The 14,538-nt window shown below is 46.3% G+C and overlaps 1 protein-coding gene and 1 pseudogene across 1 annotated transcript; one reads left to right on the top strand and one right to left on the bottom strand.

Moving 5' to 3' along the window:
- The first annotated feature begins 396 nt into the window (after positions 1–396).
- LOC122638487 (pentatricopeptide repeat-containing protein At1g09900-like) lies at positions 397–10,558 on the top strand. The gene is made up of 3 exons (XM_043831364.1): positions 397–2,205; positions 2,350–2,519; positions 10,546–10,558. Exons 1-2 carry the CDS (start codon positions 417–419, stop codon positions 2,358–2,360), a joined length of 1,800 nt encoding a protein of 599 aa, XP_043687299.1. The 5' UTR covers positions 397–416; the 3' UTR covers positions 2,361–2,519; positions 10,546–10,558.
- On the bottom strand, positions 5,050–7,292 carry LOC122638471 (annotated as a pseudogene).
- Positions 10,559–14,538: the final 3,980 nt, after the last annotated feature.

Raw genomic sequence — 14,538 nt, 5'->3', positions numbered from 1 at the left:
AGAGTTTGAATTAAATATTGAAGTGGGGTGTTCTCAGCTAGTTTGTAATTCTAGTTTTGACTTCTTGTTCCCTCATGTGTCCTGTTGTTATCGTCCCCAAAGCATGAATGGATCATTTTCAGTACTCTCTCAACACAGATCTTATATTCATATAAATGCCTGGTAGAATGACAAATTGTTCTATGATTTACTATGGTTTCTTGGGAATCTCCAGAGCTGGGTTTCCAATTTCTTGGGATATCGATCCGATCCGATCCGGCCAATATCGGCCGATCCAATCTGAGATTACGAACCATGCCTCCGAGTCATGACTCATGACTCAGGAGTCGAGTCCGTTCACCACGACATGATATCCAGTCACAGGTTCTCCGGAAAATAATGCAAGTATTCTCCCTCTCTCTCTCTCTGTTATACACATGTCTGCTTCTCTCCCTCTGTCTCATCTGTCTTTCTCTCTTCGGCAATGTCACCGCCAATCCTTTCAGCTTCAACAGCCTTTAAACGTCGGTAGCCACAACAATCTCAACTACTCCAGAAGCCAAAAATGTAAGTTGTGTCTCTTTGCGGGGTTTACTGCCTTTGATGGACAATCCACAAAAAGCACATCATCATGGGCAGTTGATCTTGTTGGAAAAACTGGTATATTACTACAAAAGCAAGAATCTTGTTTTGGTGAGGAAATTGGTAGGTTACCCACTAATAGGGAAGAAGTGAATCAAAATTTGGTTGAGGAACGTGAAGGGTCGTCAACCAGTCACGAGGCAGTGAACATTGAACTGATTGAGGAAAATGGGATAAGACCCACCAAGGAAGGAGCAGAAATTGTTGAAAATTATGTAGTGCAAGGTGATGATGGAGTGCACATCAAGGAAGAAGCAGGAGTTTGGGGTTCTTTGGAGAGGAATAATGGTAAATTACTATCATTTCAAGTTTCTGATTTTATTGAGAAAATTATAAATTCACCTGCCAATAAGCGGGCTGAAGTTCTTGATTTGTTCGAGAAGGATGTTCGATTCCTGATGACTGCTGACTTAAACAATCTACTCATGGAGTTGGTTAAAGCAGATGAGCTAGAATTTGCAGTTCAGCTGTTTGACAAATTGCCGTCTTATGGCTTAGTACCGGATTCTCGAACATTTTCTGTTATGGTTCGATGTTACTGTAAGAAAAATGATCTTGACAAGGCCAGACAGGTTTTAGATGACATGGTGAGAAGTGGGTTGCGTCCTAATGTTGTAACTTTCACGATTCTGATCAATGGGAACTGCAGAAGGGGGAGGTTGCAGAAAGCATTTGAGATTTTTGAGGTCATGGGTCGAATTGGTTGCCTACCTACTGTCCAGACCTACAATTGCTTGCTCAATGGATTGTGTTACGTGGGACGGGTGGAAGAAGCATGTGAACTGTTGATGAAGATCAAGAATTCTTCCAAGAAGCCTGACATTTATACGTATACTGTGGTCATGGATGGTTTCTGTAAGGTGGGTCGCTCGGATGAAGCAATGGAGCTGCTGAAAGAAGCTTTGGAGATGGGACTAAATCCAACTGTGGTCACTTTTAATACTCTATTTAATGGATATTGCAAGGAGGGGAGGCCTTCGGAGGGGATTACTCTTTTGAAGCAAATGAAAGAGAGAGATTGCCACCCTGATTATATCACTTATAGCACCTTATTACATGGGTTGTTGAAGTGGAGTGAAATTCCTGCAGCTCTGCAGATTTATAAGGAGATGTTGGAAATAAGATTTGAAATTGATGAAAGAATGATGAACATCCTTCTTAGAGCGATTTGCAGGAGATCATGGGCTGATGGAGAATTGTTGAAAGATGCTGAGGAATTGTTTGAGAGAATTAAAAATGTGGGTTTGGGTCCTCACCCCTCAACGTATTGCTTGATGATCCAATCTCTTTCTATCAGAGGACAGATAGACAGGGCTTTAGCCAACCTACACGAGATGATGAGGCTTGGGTATCCTCCAAGGATGATTACCTTCAACACTGTTGTCCGAGCTCTTTGTGTTGAGGGAAGGGTTGATGATGCTTTGCTCGTTTTGCTTGTTATGGTAACTAGTAGTACATCGCCTGGTAGGATTTCTTACAACTTAATCATCGATGAGCTTAATCAACAGGGAAGATTATTGGGAGCTTCTGTAGTATATGGGGCAGCATTGAAGAGAGGTGTCATTCCTCATTGCAAACCAAGAGAAATATTCAATGAGTGAGGTAAAGCTTCTTGTTTTGGTTAAGGAAGTAGGATTCAAATGGGATCAACTCCGAGCCATGCAAGCATGAGGTTCCAGATCTTTATAGGTTGTAGCAAGATCCAAATGATTTTCATATGAGAAATATTCAATGGATGAGGTAGAGCTTCTTGTCTTAGTTAAGGAAGTAGAATCCAAATGTGATCAACTCTGAGCCATGCAAGCATGAGTTTCCAGATCTTTATAGGTTGTAGCAAGATCCAAATGATTTTCATATACGGTAGGTTGTGATGAAATTTTCAACAATATTAGGAGATGGTCAATTTTATGGATCTTCCAGCTATGGAATCCACCAAAGCGACCTGGAAGTAGTTTCTTCTTAACAGGAATAGCAGGAGGGAGGGGAGCAACTTGCTGGCTGTTTCAGGTGTTTGATGTTCTCTCTCGGACACAATAATTTGAAGAAATCATTATTGATGCGAATGAGTATCAATTTCAACTTGCAATAAGGTATAACATGGTTACTTTTCACTTTTCCCCCTTGAAAGATTTACTTTTTACATGGTTATACTCAATTTGATACTGGAGTTGCATGTAAATAGCAGCTGTGTTATATGTAAAATGTATTTAGAATAATTAATTTGGAATGGATTTTGTCAATTTGACTTGAATATAGCAGATGTAGAATTAATGAATCTCAAAGACTCAACCATATCACTTTTGAGAGGCAGAATAGAAAGGTTACTTTCAAAATGTCTGTTACTTTCTTATCTCAGGAAACATATAAGTATTAACTGAAGTTCTGTAAGAATTTATTAATGGGATTAAATGATATGTACCCTGGTATCAATTAGATTTTCCAACACAATGAATAATTGAGAGAGTAAATTAAATTACAAAGCCACCTCTATTGTTATCAAAATAAACAATACCCCCATGGAAAGGTGGGGGTGTGCTGGTCATTTTGTGCCCGGCTGTGTCTAGACGTAGGTACACATCCAGACGCTCGACCAAGCGGCGTTACTTTTCCCAAAATAAAAATAATAATTCATAAATGCTTTAAAAATAAAAAATAATAATGCATCCTTCAAATACAAGAATTGCCTACTCTGTGGACAAATAATATAACTGACACTGGATGTACAAGACCTTATCAACAGTCTACATCCTCATCAGTCAATTGCTTCATCAAAGGATTAGCTTTAAAAATGCCATTTATGTGGTACTGTAAGACAATGTAGACCAATCTACAGCTACAACTTGGACAGCCAGGAGACGGGATAAAATCATAAAATGCTAATCTGTTACTCTTGGTCTTGACTCACGGATTATCTCATATTCAACAGGAAACTTGTTGATAACCTGTTCAAGTAGGTCAATGGTTGTGTTAAACAACTGCACCATGAAGGTGATGACACCAACAAACTCTCTGATCTTCAACTGGAATATACATCTTGGAATCTAGTTAAGGAAAAACTCTGCAACAATCTCTTGCACCTGTGCAAAAAAAAAATCACAATAGTCGGTAGCAAAGGTAGCCCTTGGTAAAATTAAACCGAAAATTTTCAGCAATAAACAGGATTCCAAAACTTTTTGAGGCATTGGTTAAGTATGGCTCATGTATTGCCTCTTGTATCTATCAATATTTCATCACCAATATTCACAAACAATGGAACAGTTACAAAGATTCCTGTATCTTGAGTTGCTGTTTTTGCTCCTTCTGAAACAAGACTTCATTTATCAGAAACTAAAATATAACGAAATCATCAATATCAGCATTTCAAATGTCACCTAGAATAATCTCATGATCAGCTAATAAGGATATTATTAAGAATCTTTTGGAAGATAATTGCAAGATCAGCAAAATTTTGCAAATAAGGTTATTTTTTTGCTCCTTGATTAGCAAAGTCTGAATATTCACCCGTAGTGGTTCTTTTATCTCATGAAGATTGGATGATGATGTAGTTTTGCACCCTATGTCTATCTCTCTCTACATAAGATGCTAACTTACGGTATACCATTAGCATACCCAGCCTCTTCCCCTCTTATTATTACTAATTATAAAAATGTAAGAAATTACATAAACACCCCTGATATTGTATCTATCCAAGCAATTGAAGCACATGGAACGATACTCAGTACAAGAAATACCCTAGCAACATTAAATACTCTACCACACCATATATCTTAACATTGGTATAGTTTTTTTTTTCACTGCCAATCAAAAACAGAAATCACATGAGAAATGACAACTGATGATAACATTAGTCAGTGAATCCCTTTATCCATAAAATGCCATGAATTCAGGAGAACAACCAAGTCATCTATAAATTTGAAACATGACAACTTAGTAGGGGCACTTTAAGTCTCTAAACTTACTGATGTCCCACTCTTTTACACTCTGTAAGCTTTACCAGTGTCTTCGCAGTACACACATAAAACACTGATGTGGGAATGCAAGTTGTTACATGTGTCTTAACTTATGAGTATTTGTTACAGGTGTATTCTAAGGTTCTACCTCTCTCTGCATTTTATAGTCAACTAAGGCTAACCTAAAATTGTATGAATCCCAGTTCTTACTTGTACGGATGGAATCAATTATCCGACTAATCCGCTGCAAAGCTCCGAGCCTTGAACACTGGTGCAAACTGTTTGCAGTTTGTAAGGCTTCTTCTCTTTTTTGAAGCTAAACACACAAGAAACCCTCACCTGTTTCTACCCGCCCATCAATTTAAGCAATTGTGCTCTAGCAAAGCTAATAATTTTCAATTGAAACAAAGACTGAAACTAGTAGACCAAATGAAAAGACTAACACTGCATTTATTTTATATCAAAAATTCGATATTTCTTTTTTTGGATGAATGAAACTTAATATTTATTCTTTCATTCATTTTAAACCTACTAAAGACACTTGAACCTCACAAGGAGAATATGTTGGAGATCAAGGATTTGAATATCCTGCCCAACCCTCTTTCTCCAGCACCTCTGCCTTCCTCAAGACATCATCCTTCATGTCTTGTTGATATTGGATTATTCTAGCTTGTAAATCACCATCTCCAACTGCCAAAATCCTAGCTGCCAACAAAGCTGCATTTCTCGCATTGTTTATTGCAACCGTTGCAACAGGAACACCTTTTGGCATCTGAACAATAGATAAGAGGGAGTCAAGTCCATCCAAAGAAGATGCACGTACAGGAACACCAATAACAGGTAATGGAGTCAGTGCAGCCACCATACCAGGCAAGTGGGCTGCACCACCAGCACCTGCAATGATAATCTGAATTCCTCGTTCTCGGGCTGACAAAGCATAAGAGTACATCATTTCAGGGGTTCGGTGTGCTGAAACTATCCTCACCTCAATCGGCACACCAAGAGAATTCAAGGTATTTGCAGCATCCCTCATGACTGGTAGATCAGAATCAGAGCCCATTATAATCCCAACAAGTGGAGTGTCGAAATTCTGACCTTCCAGACTTTCTTCACTGAACATGGAATTCAACCGTCTTTCCACTATGCCTAGAGATGAGCTGACAATTGTAATATGCCCCATCTTTCGTTGCTTTCGCATTTCTGGCTTATCATACCAATGAACAGAAGCCCCAGGAATCCTCAACGCCCTTCCAATCAGCTGATGAGACAAATAGAACCCTGGCTCCCCATCCTCAGCGCCCAGTAAATTGTACATAATGGCAGCCGGTGTCTTCATTGATGGATCACCAAGAGGAAGACCAACAACAGCACGCAAATGCTGCTCATATTGTGAAGTAAAACAAGCTTCAATTGTGTGATGTCCACTATTATGAGGTCTAGGAGCTACTTCATTTAGCAAAATATGGCCATCCCTTGTCAAAAACAACTCAACTGCAAACACACCAACACCTTCTAACGAAGTAACCACCTTTTGTGCAATATCAGTAGCCAAGCTTCTGGTCACCCACAGTACATCAGCTGGTGCCTTAACTATGTGACAGATATTATCCTGGTGAATAGTTTCAACAACAGGATAGCAAGAAATAGAATTGTCTCTTCCCCTTGCCACAATAACAGCCAGCTCCTTTACAAAAGGAGCCCACTTCTCAACATATAAGCCCCGATTATATCCTCCAAGAGCAGCAACAGCAGAAGAAAGCTCTCCTCTGCTGCGAGCAACGGCATTTCCACGCCCATCATAGGCTAGCTTTTTGCTCTTAATCATAAGAGGATAACCAAATAAGTCCCCTGCCTTCTCTACACTTTCAAGATCATCTATCTGCATAAAATCAGGAACTGGTATTGCATTTCTAGAAAAATGAACTTTCTGGAGATATTTATCTTGGATTATTCTAATGGTAGAAGCTTTAGGCTGGCAATCTACTCCCTGTTGCTCAAGCTTCTCTAGCGTAATTGCATCAACATGTTCAATTTCCACGGTCAATACTCCACATCGTTTTGCAAATTCCTGAACTGTAGCACTATCATCAAAGCTTCCTATCATGTGATCATATGAAAGCGCACTTGCTGGACAGTTCTCGTGTGGATCCAAAATTGCTACTTTGATGGCCATCTGAGAAGCTGCCTGACATAGCATGCGACCCAGTTGCCCCCCTCCCAGGACTCCCACAACAGTATCAGAGAGCCCATGGACTGGCAAATTACCCTTCTGGGTGGAACTGACATGGCTATCACTAGATGCCTGGCATCGAGTAGAAGAACATCCAATTTCAGCCCTTCCTCTGTTGACTCCAATTAAAACCCACTTCTTTCCTTCCATGATATGTAGGTTGAGTTGTTTTTTCTGAGACAAACACAGAATAGTTCCGGTGACCACAGAACGCCACAGAATGACACCGGAGAAGCATTTTCTGGCTATCGCCCCCGTCTTCTTCCTTGACTACCCAACAAATGTAAGCCCCTTTCACTCGTCAATTGATTTCCGAAACCACACTACGACACAATTCTTCTCGGACCTAGTTCATTGATTTGTACTGTGTTTCAGAAAATTCAAGTCTATTGTTGTTTAACCCAACCCGCATAACAAGAACAATGAAGTGTTACGAACAAACAAAATTATACAACAGAGACTTGCAGACAGTGAGAGAGAAGAGTTACATGAAATGGGCAGGAAGAATCACATTGCCAGGAGGGTTCCTTAAAGCCGTCACCAGAGTTGCATCGGACGGTCGCAGTAGCAGCACTTGGTAGGTCTAATAATCTCACCTAGGGTTTTTTAAGGAGGGCAGACGAAAAGAAAAGAAGGGGTTCTCCTTCGTTCGTTTTTGTTGGGTGGCGTCCTCTTCACGTCATGTAGGGGGCGGGGGCACTCAAACTTTGAGTCGGTATTGAAACCTACTTTTGCCGCCTTTTTCTATTAAACTACTAAATATATATAGGGAAAAGGAGCGCAAACCGGTAGCGCAGCATCGCTTATATCTGCGCTCAGACACAGACATATGCAAAATGACCTGTGCATCCTTGATCCTTTCCGCTTTTTCGAAGGGATGCACAAGTCATTGTGCACGTGACTATATCCCATTTTTATCCTCTGCTGTCCGCTGCAGAATGTTGTCCTCTCACATGGGCGCAAAATGACAATTTAACCACCCCTCAGGCTATGTGTTTGGGTAGGGTGGTTAAATCGTCATTTCACGCCCATGTGAGGGGACAACACTCTGCTATCTGGGCAGTGGACACCAAAGGATAACGATTCGACTATATCTGAGTGACTGATTTGGATTGTAATCTCTGTGGTCTCTAAGTTTTTCATGGGTGAAAAGGAGAGAAAATAAAGAAGAGAAGGTGCTCTCTTCACATGTTCTCTTGGTTAAGGGAAGAAAGGAAATTTTTTTGGTTTCTTTGTATTTGTTACGTTAGGGTTTTGAAGTGAGAATATTGTGATCTTGTGTAGGGATCAAATATCGTGGACTGTAAGTATAAGACTAGAAATACAACAAACAAATATTAAATACAAGACTTATCTGATTGGTATGGCAGATAGTATCACACCGCATCAACAATACACGTCCTCTTATGTAACCCTGTTGCGTGTGAAAACCTCCGGTGCTTGGTTCGCCCGTGGATGAACCTGCAAAAACCAAGCAATGAGCGCAGAGGGCCGGTGTGGCTCCGGCCTAGGACTCTCCGATGCTTAAGTCGGGTCTTCAACGCGACCAGAATCAGCGAGTAGTAAAAGCCGGATGTGGAATAGAGCTCCATACCGGTATTTATAGAATAAGGAGGAGATGAGACGGTTGGGAGAGTCCTAGTATGGTAGGAGTCCTTGTTTCGGAAGGTTCTCCGCGTGAGCGGAGTGGAGAGTTATTTTTGGTCGGACTCTTATTAAGGTAAGAGTCCATGTAGAGTGTGATTACGTGTTGTCTTTGGGATCGTGGTTCGGCCCTCCTCCCGTGATTCTCGGGATGTCTGACGTGGCCTGAGATCCCGGGGTGCTATGGGAGCCTCGATGGAGGAGGGCTCGGCCTACTAGGTCGGCCGGTGGGGTCGGCCATGGAGATCGGCCGTGGGTCGGCCATGGAGGTCGGCCCGAGAGGAGGTTGGTCTCGGCCATGAGGTCGGCTAGGAATCCGTGGGTGACCCGTATAATCTCGGCCTCGGCCACCGGCCGGCTCGCTCAAAACAGGCCAGGTCGGGTAACTTCTCGGATATTGGGTCGGCCCAACTTCCTTCTCGGCCAAACTCGGTTCTCGGATTGAGGTCGGGTCGACCACGTGGCGACCTCGGACGGTGGGGTGTTTTATGCCTCATCACAGCCCCCACTCATCGGTGTCGGTCGGCGCCGATGAGTGAAATTTCTGGTGCTTGTCGGGAAGATTATTGCGGTTGGGCGAGATTATTTATTGCTGCGGTTTCGCTTTGCACGATCCGGCGGTTGGCGTCGTGTCACGTCGGCCGATCATTATGGCGGGCTCGGGAATTGAAACGTCCTTTGATCGGGCCGTTGGATCATGTTTAGCTCGGTCGACCGTTGGATCGGTGGACCCAAGGATTATAAATAGGTGACTCCTAACTATTCATTCTTCACTGCTTTAAGTTATTGACTTCTCGGCAAGTTTGAATCCTTCACCTCGGTTGATCTGTAACATGCCGCTCGGACTTCTCGGTAAGTTTGGGTCCGTCAACTCGGTAGATCTCGTTAGGCTTCTCGGCAAGTTTTCCGCGATCGTCTCGGCCGAAGCTTCGTTCGTGATCAACTCGGTGTCGTTTCATTCCCGCTCGCTCTTCCTCAACCGAGTAAGTCTTCTCCGCCCGCATGTCGGTTTGTAGTAGTCCTATGGGCGAACGCTCGCCGGCGGCGGAGGGCACGAGTCCGAGCCGAGAACTCCCCATTCACTCTCCCACCATAGACTGTTGGGCTCTACATCGATGAGCCCGACGTAGTGGAGCTTCGTCGGCCGAGGTGGCGAGCCCCGTTACCCATGGAGTCGATCACGCGGCCCAATCCACGTGCGCATCCGGGCCGAGAACTCCGGGTCGTCCTCATCCGATGAAGAGTCAAGTGAGGAAGATTCGTCCGAGGTGGGGCTGGCTCGGTCCACTCGTCTACCGACCCCCGAGCCCGAGGAGGGTAGTGTCGGCACTTCGAGCACGATGACGGAGGCCGACCTCGACTATCCGAGGACGACCTACGGCATCCCCGAGGACATTCGACTCGAGTTCCTAACCCGGGAGATGGCACCTTCATCGAGGCTCGGCGAGGTGGCTCTGTAAGAGACGCCCTTCAAGTACGGGTTTCGGCTCCCGTTCTCGGCTGTGGACCAGATCTTGGACCACTTCCACCTATCTCCTGGTCACGGTGCCGAACTCCTGGCTGGCCGTCTACGGCTTCTACGCCTGTCGCGAGATGGGCCGAGGTGCTAGCGTGGCGCTTTTCTCTCGGCTCTTCTTCTGAAGAAGTCTCCGAGAAGGGGTGGTATTACTTCGCCGCGATCGGGGAAGAGCGCGGCTCTAGGCGGTCACAAATTTACTGGTCGGCACGCCGACATTCAACAAATCTTGGAAGCCCGTTTCTTCTTCGCTTCCATTCCCAACGATCCTCTCTCCGAACCGAGTGGAAGGAGATGAATCTTAATTATGTCAATAGAGTATTACCCCGACCGAGAACGAGATGACCTCGCTCGACCTTATCACCGCGTCCGCCCTTGATGTTCTCGGCTTAGGACGAGGGGTTTCTCCGAGTTGGCATATGACCCGGGTAGGAGCCTTTGCCGAGCTTGTCTTTGTGGTCCGAGCCGACCCCTTCACTTAACTTGGTTTTCTTTCCTTTTTCGACTCGTTTCCTATGTTTTCGGTTTCTCTTGCGGTGGTCGGCCACATTCCACCAATGGACACGGCTCGGCTACGGGCCGAGATCATCGCATGACGAGGAAGAAAAGAATTCGAGAAGAAACCCGGCGAGTCTTCCAAGGCCTCCAAGGGAAAGGGGGTGATGCGGGACCCTCGGATGCGGTGGTCGGCCTGGAGGCCGAGAAGAACACGGGTCGGGCCGTGTCTCCGAGAAAGGGGAAAGGCCGAAAAGGCGAGAGGAGCCCGCCGAGAGACATTAAACGCCGAAGCTCTCGGTTAACCTGACAAGTGGCGGCCTTCCGCCGTGGCCTCCCCACCAACATCTCCCGATACGTCTTTGGGAGGGCTTGCCAACAACATCCCGGTGAGGCCGACCTGGCGCCTCTTCCGGGGACTCGGCCTGACGTCGGCCGCTCACGCCAAGGAGTGGTGGATGCCGATCGGCTCCTGCCGACAAGGAGAAGGCTGGAGGCGCTGTCCGACCAGCTCCTCTCAACCCTATTTCAAGACTTCAATATGGTAAGTTTCCTTGTCGGCTCTTGCCTATGATCGATATGTGTAGCTTATCCCGATCCTTTGTTCTCATGCTTTTTGTAGGGGTTCGCCAAAGCGTAGAGACCATGCTCCGCTTGAGCGGCTTCGACCGAGAACTATTCCTTGGGCGTCCAGTGCAAGAAGGCTTATCGGGCGCCCGGATGCCGTTCGAGGCGTCGGAGACCCAAGAGAAGCTCACCGCTGCGAGGCCGAGGTGGAGAGCTCCCGAGCCGAGGTGGCGGGCGGAGAGAGAGGTCAGGCCTGCAGCTCGGCTCGCCGAGGTGAAGGAGAAGGCCAAGGAAAATCGGCCCACGGCTCGGGCGCGGCGATTAGCGACTATCTCCACTCGGAGGAGTGCGCCAATATCGCCACGAGATCGGGAAGCCTCCCTTCGCCGAAGGTTTTGAAGCGAGCCGAGTGAGCTCTTGGCGAGATCAAGGCCGCGTATCCCGATCTCAATCTCTCCCGCTTTGACGACGATGCGACTACCTTTGCGGGGAGGTGGGAGATGAGGAGGGGGCCGAGGTCACCCAAGCTCAACCCCTGGAGGCACTGCTCGGCCGATGTCGTCCCTCGTAGGTGGACCTCAAGACCCCGCCGCGAGCCCAACACCGCGACGCTTCGAGGCTACCTCCAAGTCCCACGCCGAGGAGGCGGAGATGTAAAAATTTTTGTTTTTGTTTTTGTTTTTTTTTTTTTTTTGTGGGGCCGAGCTGCCTCTTTTGTAACCGTGCCGATCCGTCGGCTTTCAATGAATAAACAATTTATCTTTGTCGAAATTTGTCTAAGTATTTGAACTCGGCGCCCTCAATATATATATATATATATATATATATTTTTTTTTCTTTGTATTCTATTTTGTTTGTGGCCGAGCCTGAGTTGTTTCCCTAGCCGAGCTTAGGAACTCGTCTCTTTTTATCCATGTTCCCCGTTGTCGGCGGTATCGACCATGCCACGCCGAGATCACTGTGATCCTCACCTTAGTTGCTTTAATTCGCCCCATACGCGGACGCATGGCGAATATCCTTCTGGCCGAGCCCAATGCCTTGGCTTAGTTTTGTACTTTGTTAGGCTCGGCCAAATAAGAATGGCGGCCCTTGAGATGTCGGCCATGCCTATTTGTATCAGATCTTACGACCCGACCGACAACTTTGTGATGGTCGGTCCTTGATGTCGGCCTTTGGTCTATGGGGACCGGTCTTATGATTTAGGCCGCCGACTGTGAGGGTCGGTCTATGATGTCGAAATATGAGGACCGGTCTTGTGACACTTGCCTGGCCTATGAGGTCGGTCTTTGATGTCGGCTTTGGTCTATGAGGACCGGTCTTATGACTTGGCTGCCGACCTATGAGGGTCGGTCTATGATGTCGGCCTTGGTCTATGAGGACCGGTCTTATGACTTGGCTGCCGACATATGAGGTCGGTCTTTGATGTCGGCCTGGTCTATGAGGACCGGTCTTATGACTCATGCCGACATATGAGGTCGGTCTTTGATGTCGGCCTGGTCTATGAGGACCGGTCTTATGACTCATTGCCGACCTATGAGGGTCGGTCTTTGATGTCGGCCTGGTCTATGAGGACCGGACTTATGACTTCGACTTGGGAGCTTGACAATACGTTGTTTCTTGGAGAAAAGGCTTTATTGAATCAAATGTCGGAACCGAAACCGAATACAATCATGTTGAATTATTGAAAAAACTTCTTCAAATTTTCCGAGTTCCAAGGTCTGGTACCTTCTTCCCAGTCCGTGTAGCGATATGCGCCAGGCGAATTTGCTTGGAGACTATGTACGAGCCTTCCAGGTTTGGTGCTAATTTTCCTTGTTGCTTGGTGAGATGCACTGAGTTTTCCGAGAACAAGGTCCCCTTGGCGGAAATGCCGCTCCTTGACTCTTGAGTCATAGTAACTTGCCGTCTTACGTTGAGTACGCCGCGTTTGGAGTAGGGCATTTTCTCGGACTTCATCGAGAAGTCCAAATTGGCTCGCAGCCCATCTTCATAGGTCTTCTCATCGAAGTTGAGCACTCGGTATGATGAAGCCATAACTTCAACCGGTGCGAGGGCTTCGGTCCCATAAGCGAGGCGAAATGGACTCTCCCGGTTGGAGTTCTCACAATCGTCCGATATGCCCATAGGACGCTTGGGAGTTCTTCCACCCATCTCCCCTTGGCCTCATCCAACCTCCTCTTAATGCCGGCGAGTAATGTTCGGTTGGACACTTCTACTTGTCCATTTGCTTGTGGGTGAGCGACCGAGATGGGTCGGAAGTCAATGTGGAAGTGTTCGCAAATTCTCGGAAGGCGGGGTTATTGAATTGCGCGCCATTATCGTGATGAGAACCTTCGGTAGCCGAACCGGTAGATGACCTTATCTCGAAAAAATTTTCCATGTTCTTCTCGGTGATGGTGGCAAGGGGCTCGGCCTCGACCCACTTGGTGAAGTAATCGATGGCCACTACTACGTATTTTCTATTTCCCGATCTTGGGGTGAAATCCCGAGAATGTCCATTCCCCACATAGCGAATGGGATTGGGCTCGGCATTGAGGTTAATTTTGTTGCTGGTCGGCTTGGGATTGGCGCGAGCAGTTGGCACTTTTCACGAGTCTTCACGTATTTCATGGCCTCTTCCGCATTCTTGGCCAATAGAATCCTTGCCAAGTATCTTGTATGCAAGAGCTCGGCCGCCCATGTGACTCCATATTCCCTCATGCACCTCGGCTTAGTGCATACTCGGCCCCCTTCGGTCCCGGACATCGGAGAAGAGGGGCCGAGATTGCCCTTTGTAGAGTACTCCATCAATCATCGAGTACTTGGAAGATCGGATCTTGACCTTTCTTGCTTCGTCTCGATTCCCGGAGCGAGTCGTTTTCCAAGTAGTTGACAATGGGGTCCAACCAGGTCGGCCCATCCTCTTCAATGTGCTTTATGCTTTCGTCTTGTAAGGATGGCTTCTCCAATATTTCTATGTATACTTGATCGGCTCGGATATTGGAGGTCGGCCTCGGCCAACCTAGATAAGGAGTCCGCCGCGGCATTCTCTTCTCTCGGATTCGAGTCATCTCGAAGTGTTCGAGCTCGGAGATCGAGATCTCGGACTCGACCCAAGTATGCTATCATCCTTTCGTCTTTTGCCTCGTAGTCTCCGTTGACCAGGTGACCACGAGTTGGGAGTCTCCTCGCACCTTACCGCTTTATGCCCATAGCTTTGCTGACTCGAAGTCCGCTAGAAGGGCTTCATACTCGGCCTCATTGTTTGAGGCGGAAACTTGAACCTTAGGGCATATTGGACAAGAAAGCCTTCGGGGCTTACAAGAATTAGGCGCCCCGCTTCCTCCGGAATTGCTCGAGCCGTCAACATTCATTGTCCAAATTGGGTCGGCGTAGCCTCGACCTCTTGGTCGTCTTTTCTTCTCTATCCTCATGTTCGGGCCCCGTGCATTCGCAATGAAGTCGGCCAGGGCTTGTCCTTTTATCGCCGTCCTCTGGTCGATAGCTTATATCGTATTCACTTAGCTCCACCGCCA

This window comes from Telopea speciosissima, chromosome 1 (genome assembly GCF_018873765.1).
Source record: "Telopea speciosissima isolate NSW1024214 ecotype Mountain lineage chromosome 1, Tspe_v1, whole genome shotgun sequence".
Taxonomy (NCBI): Eukaryota; Viridiplantae; Streptophyta; class Magnoliopsida; order Proteales; family Proteaceae; genus Telopea; species Telopea speciosissima.
Note: the sequence above shows the minus strand (reverse complement) of the source record. Positions and strands in the feature narration are given on the sequence as shown.

Excerpts from the sequence above, each read along its gene's own strand:
- LOC122638487 (XM_043831364.1), top strand. The coding sequence starts at position 417 with ATGTCTGCTTCTCTCCCTCTGTCTCATCTGTCTTTCTCTCTTCGGCAA.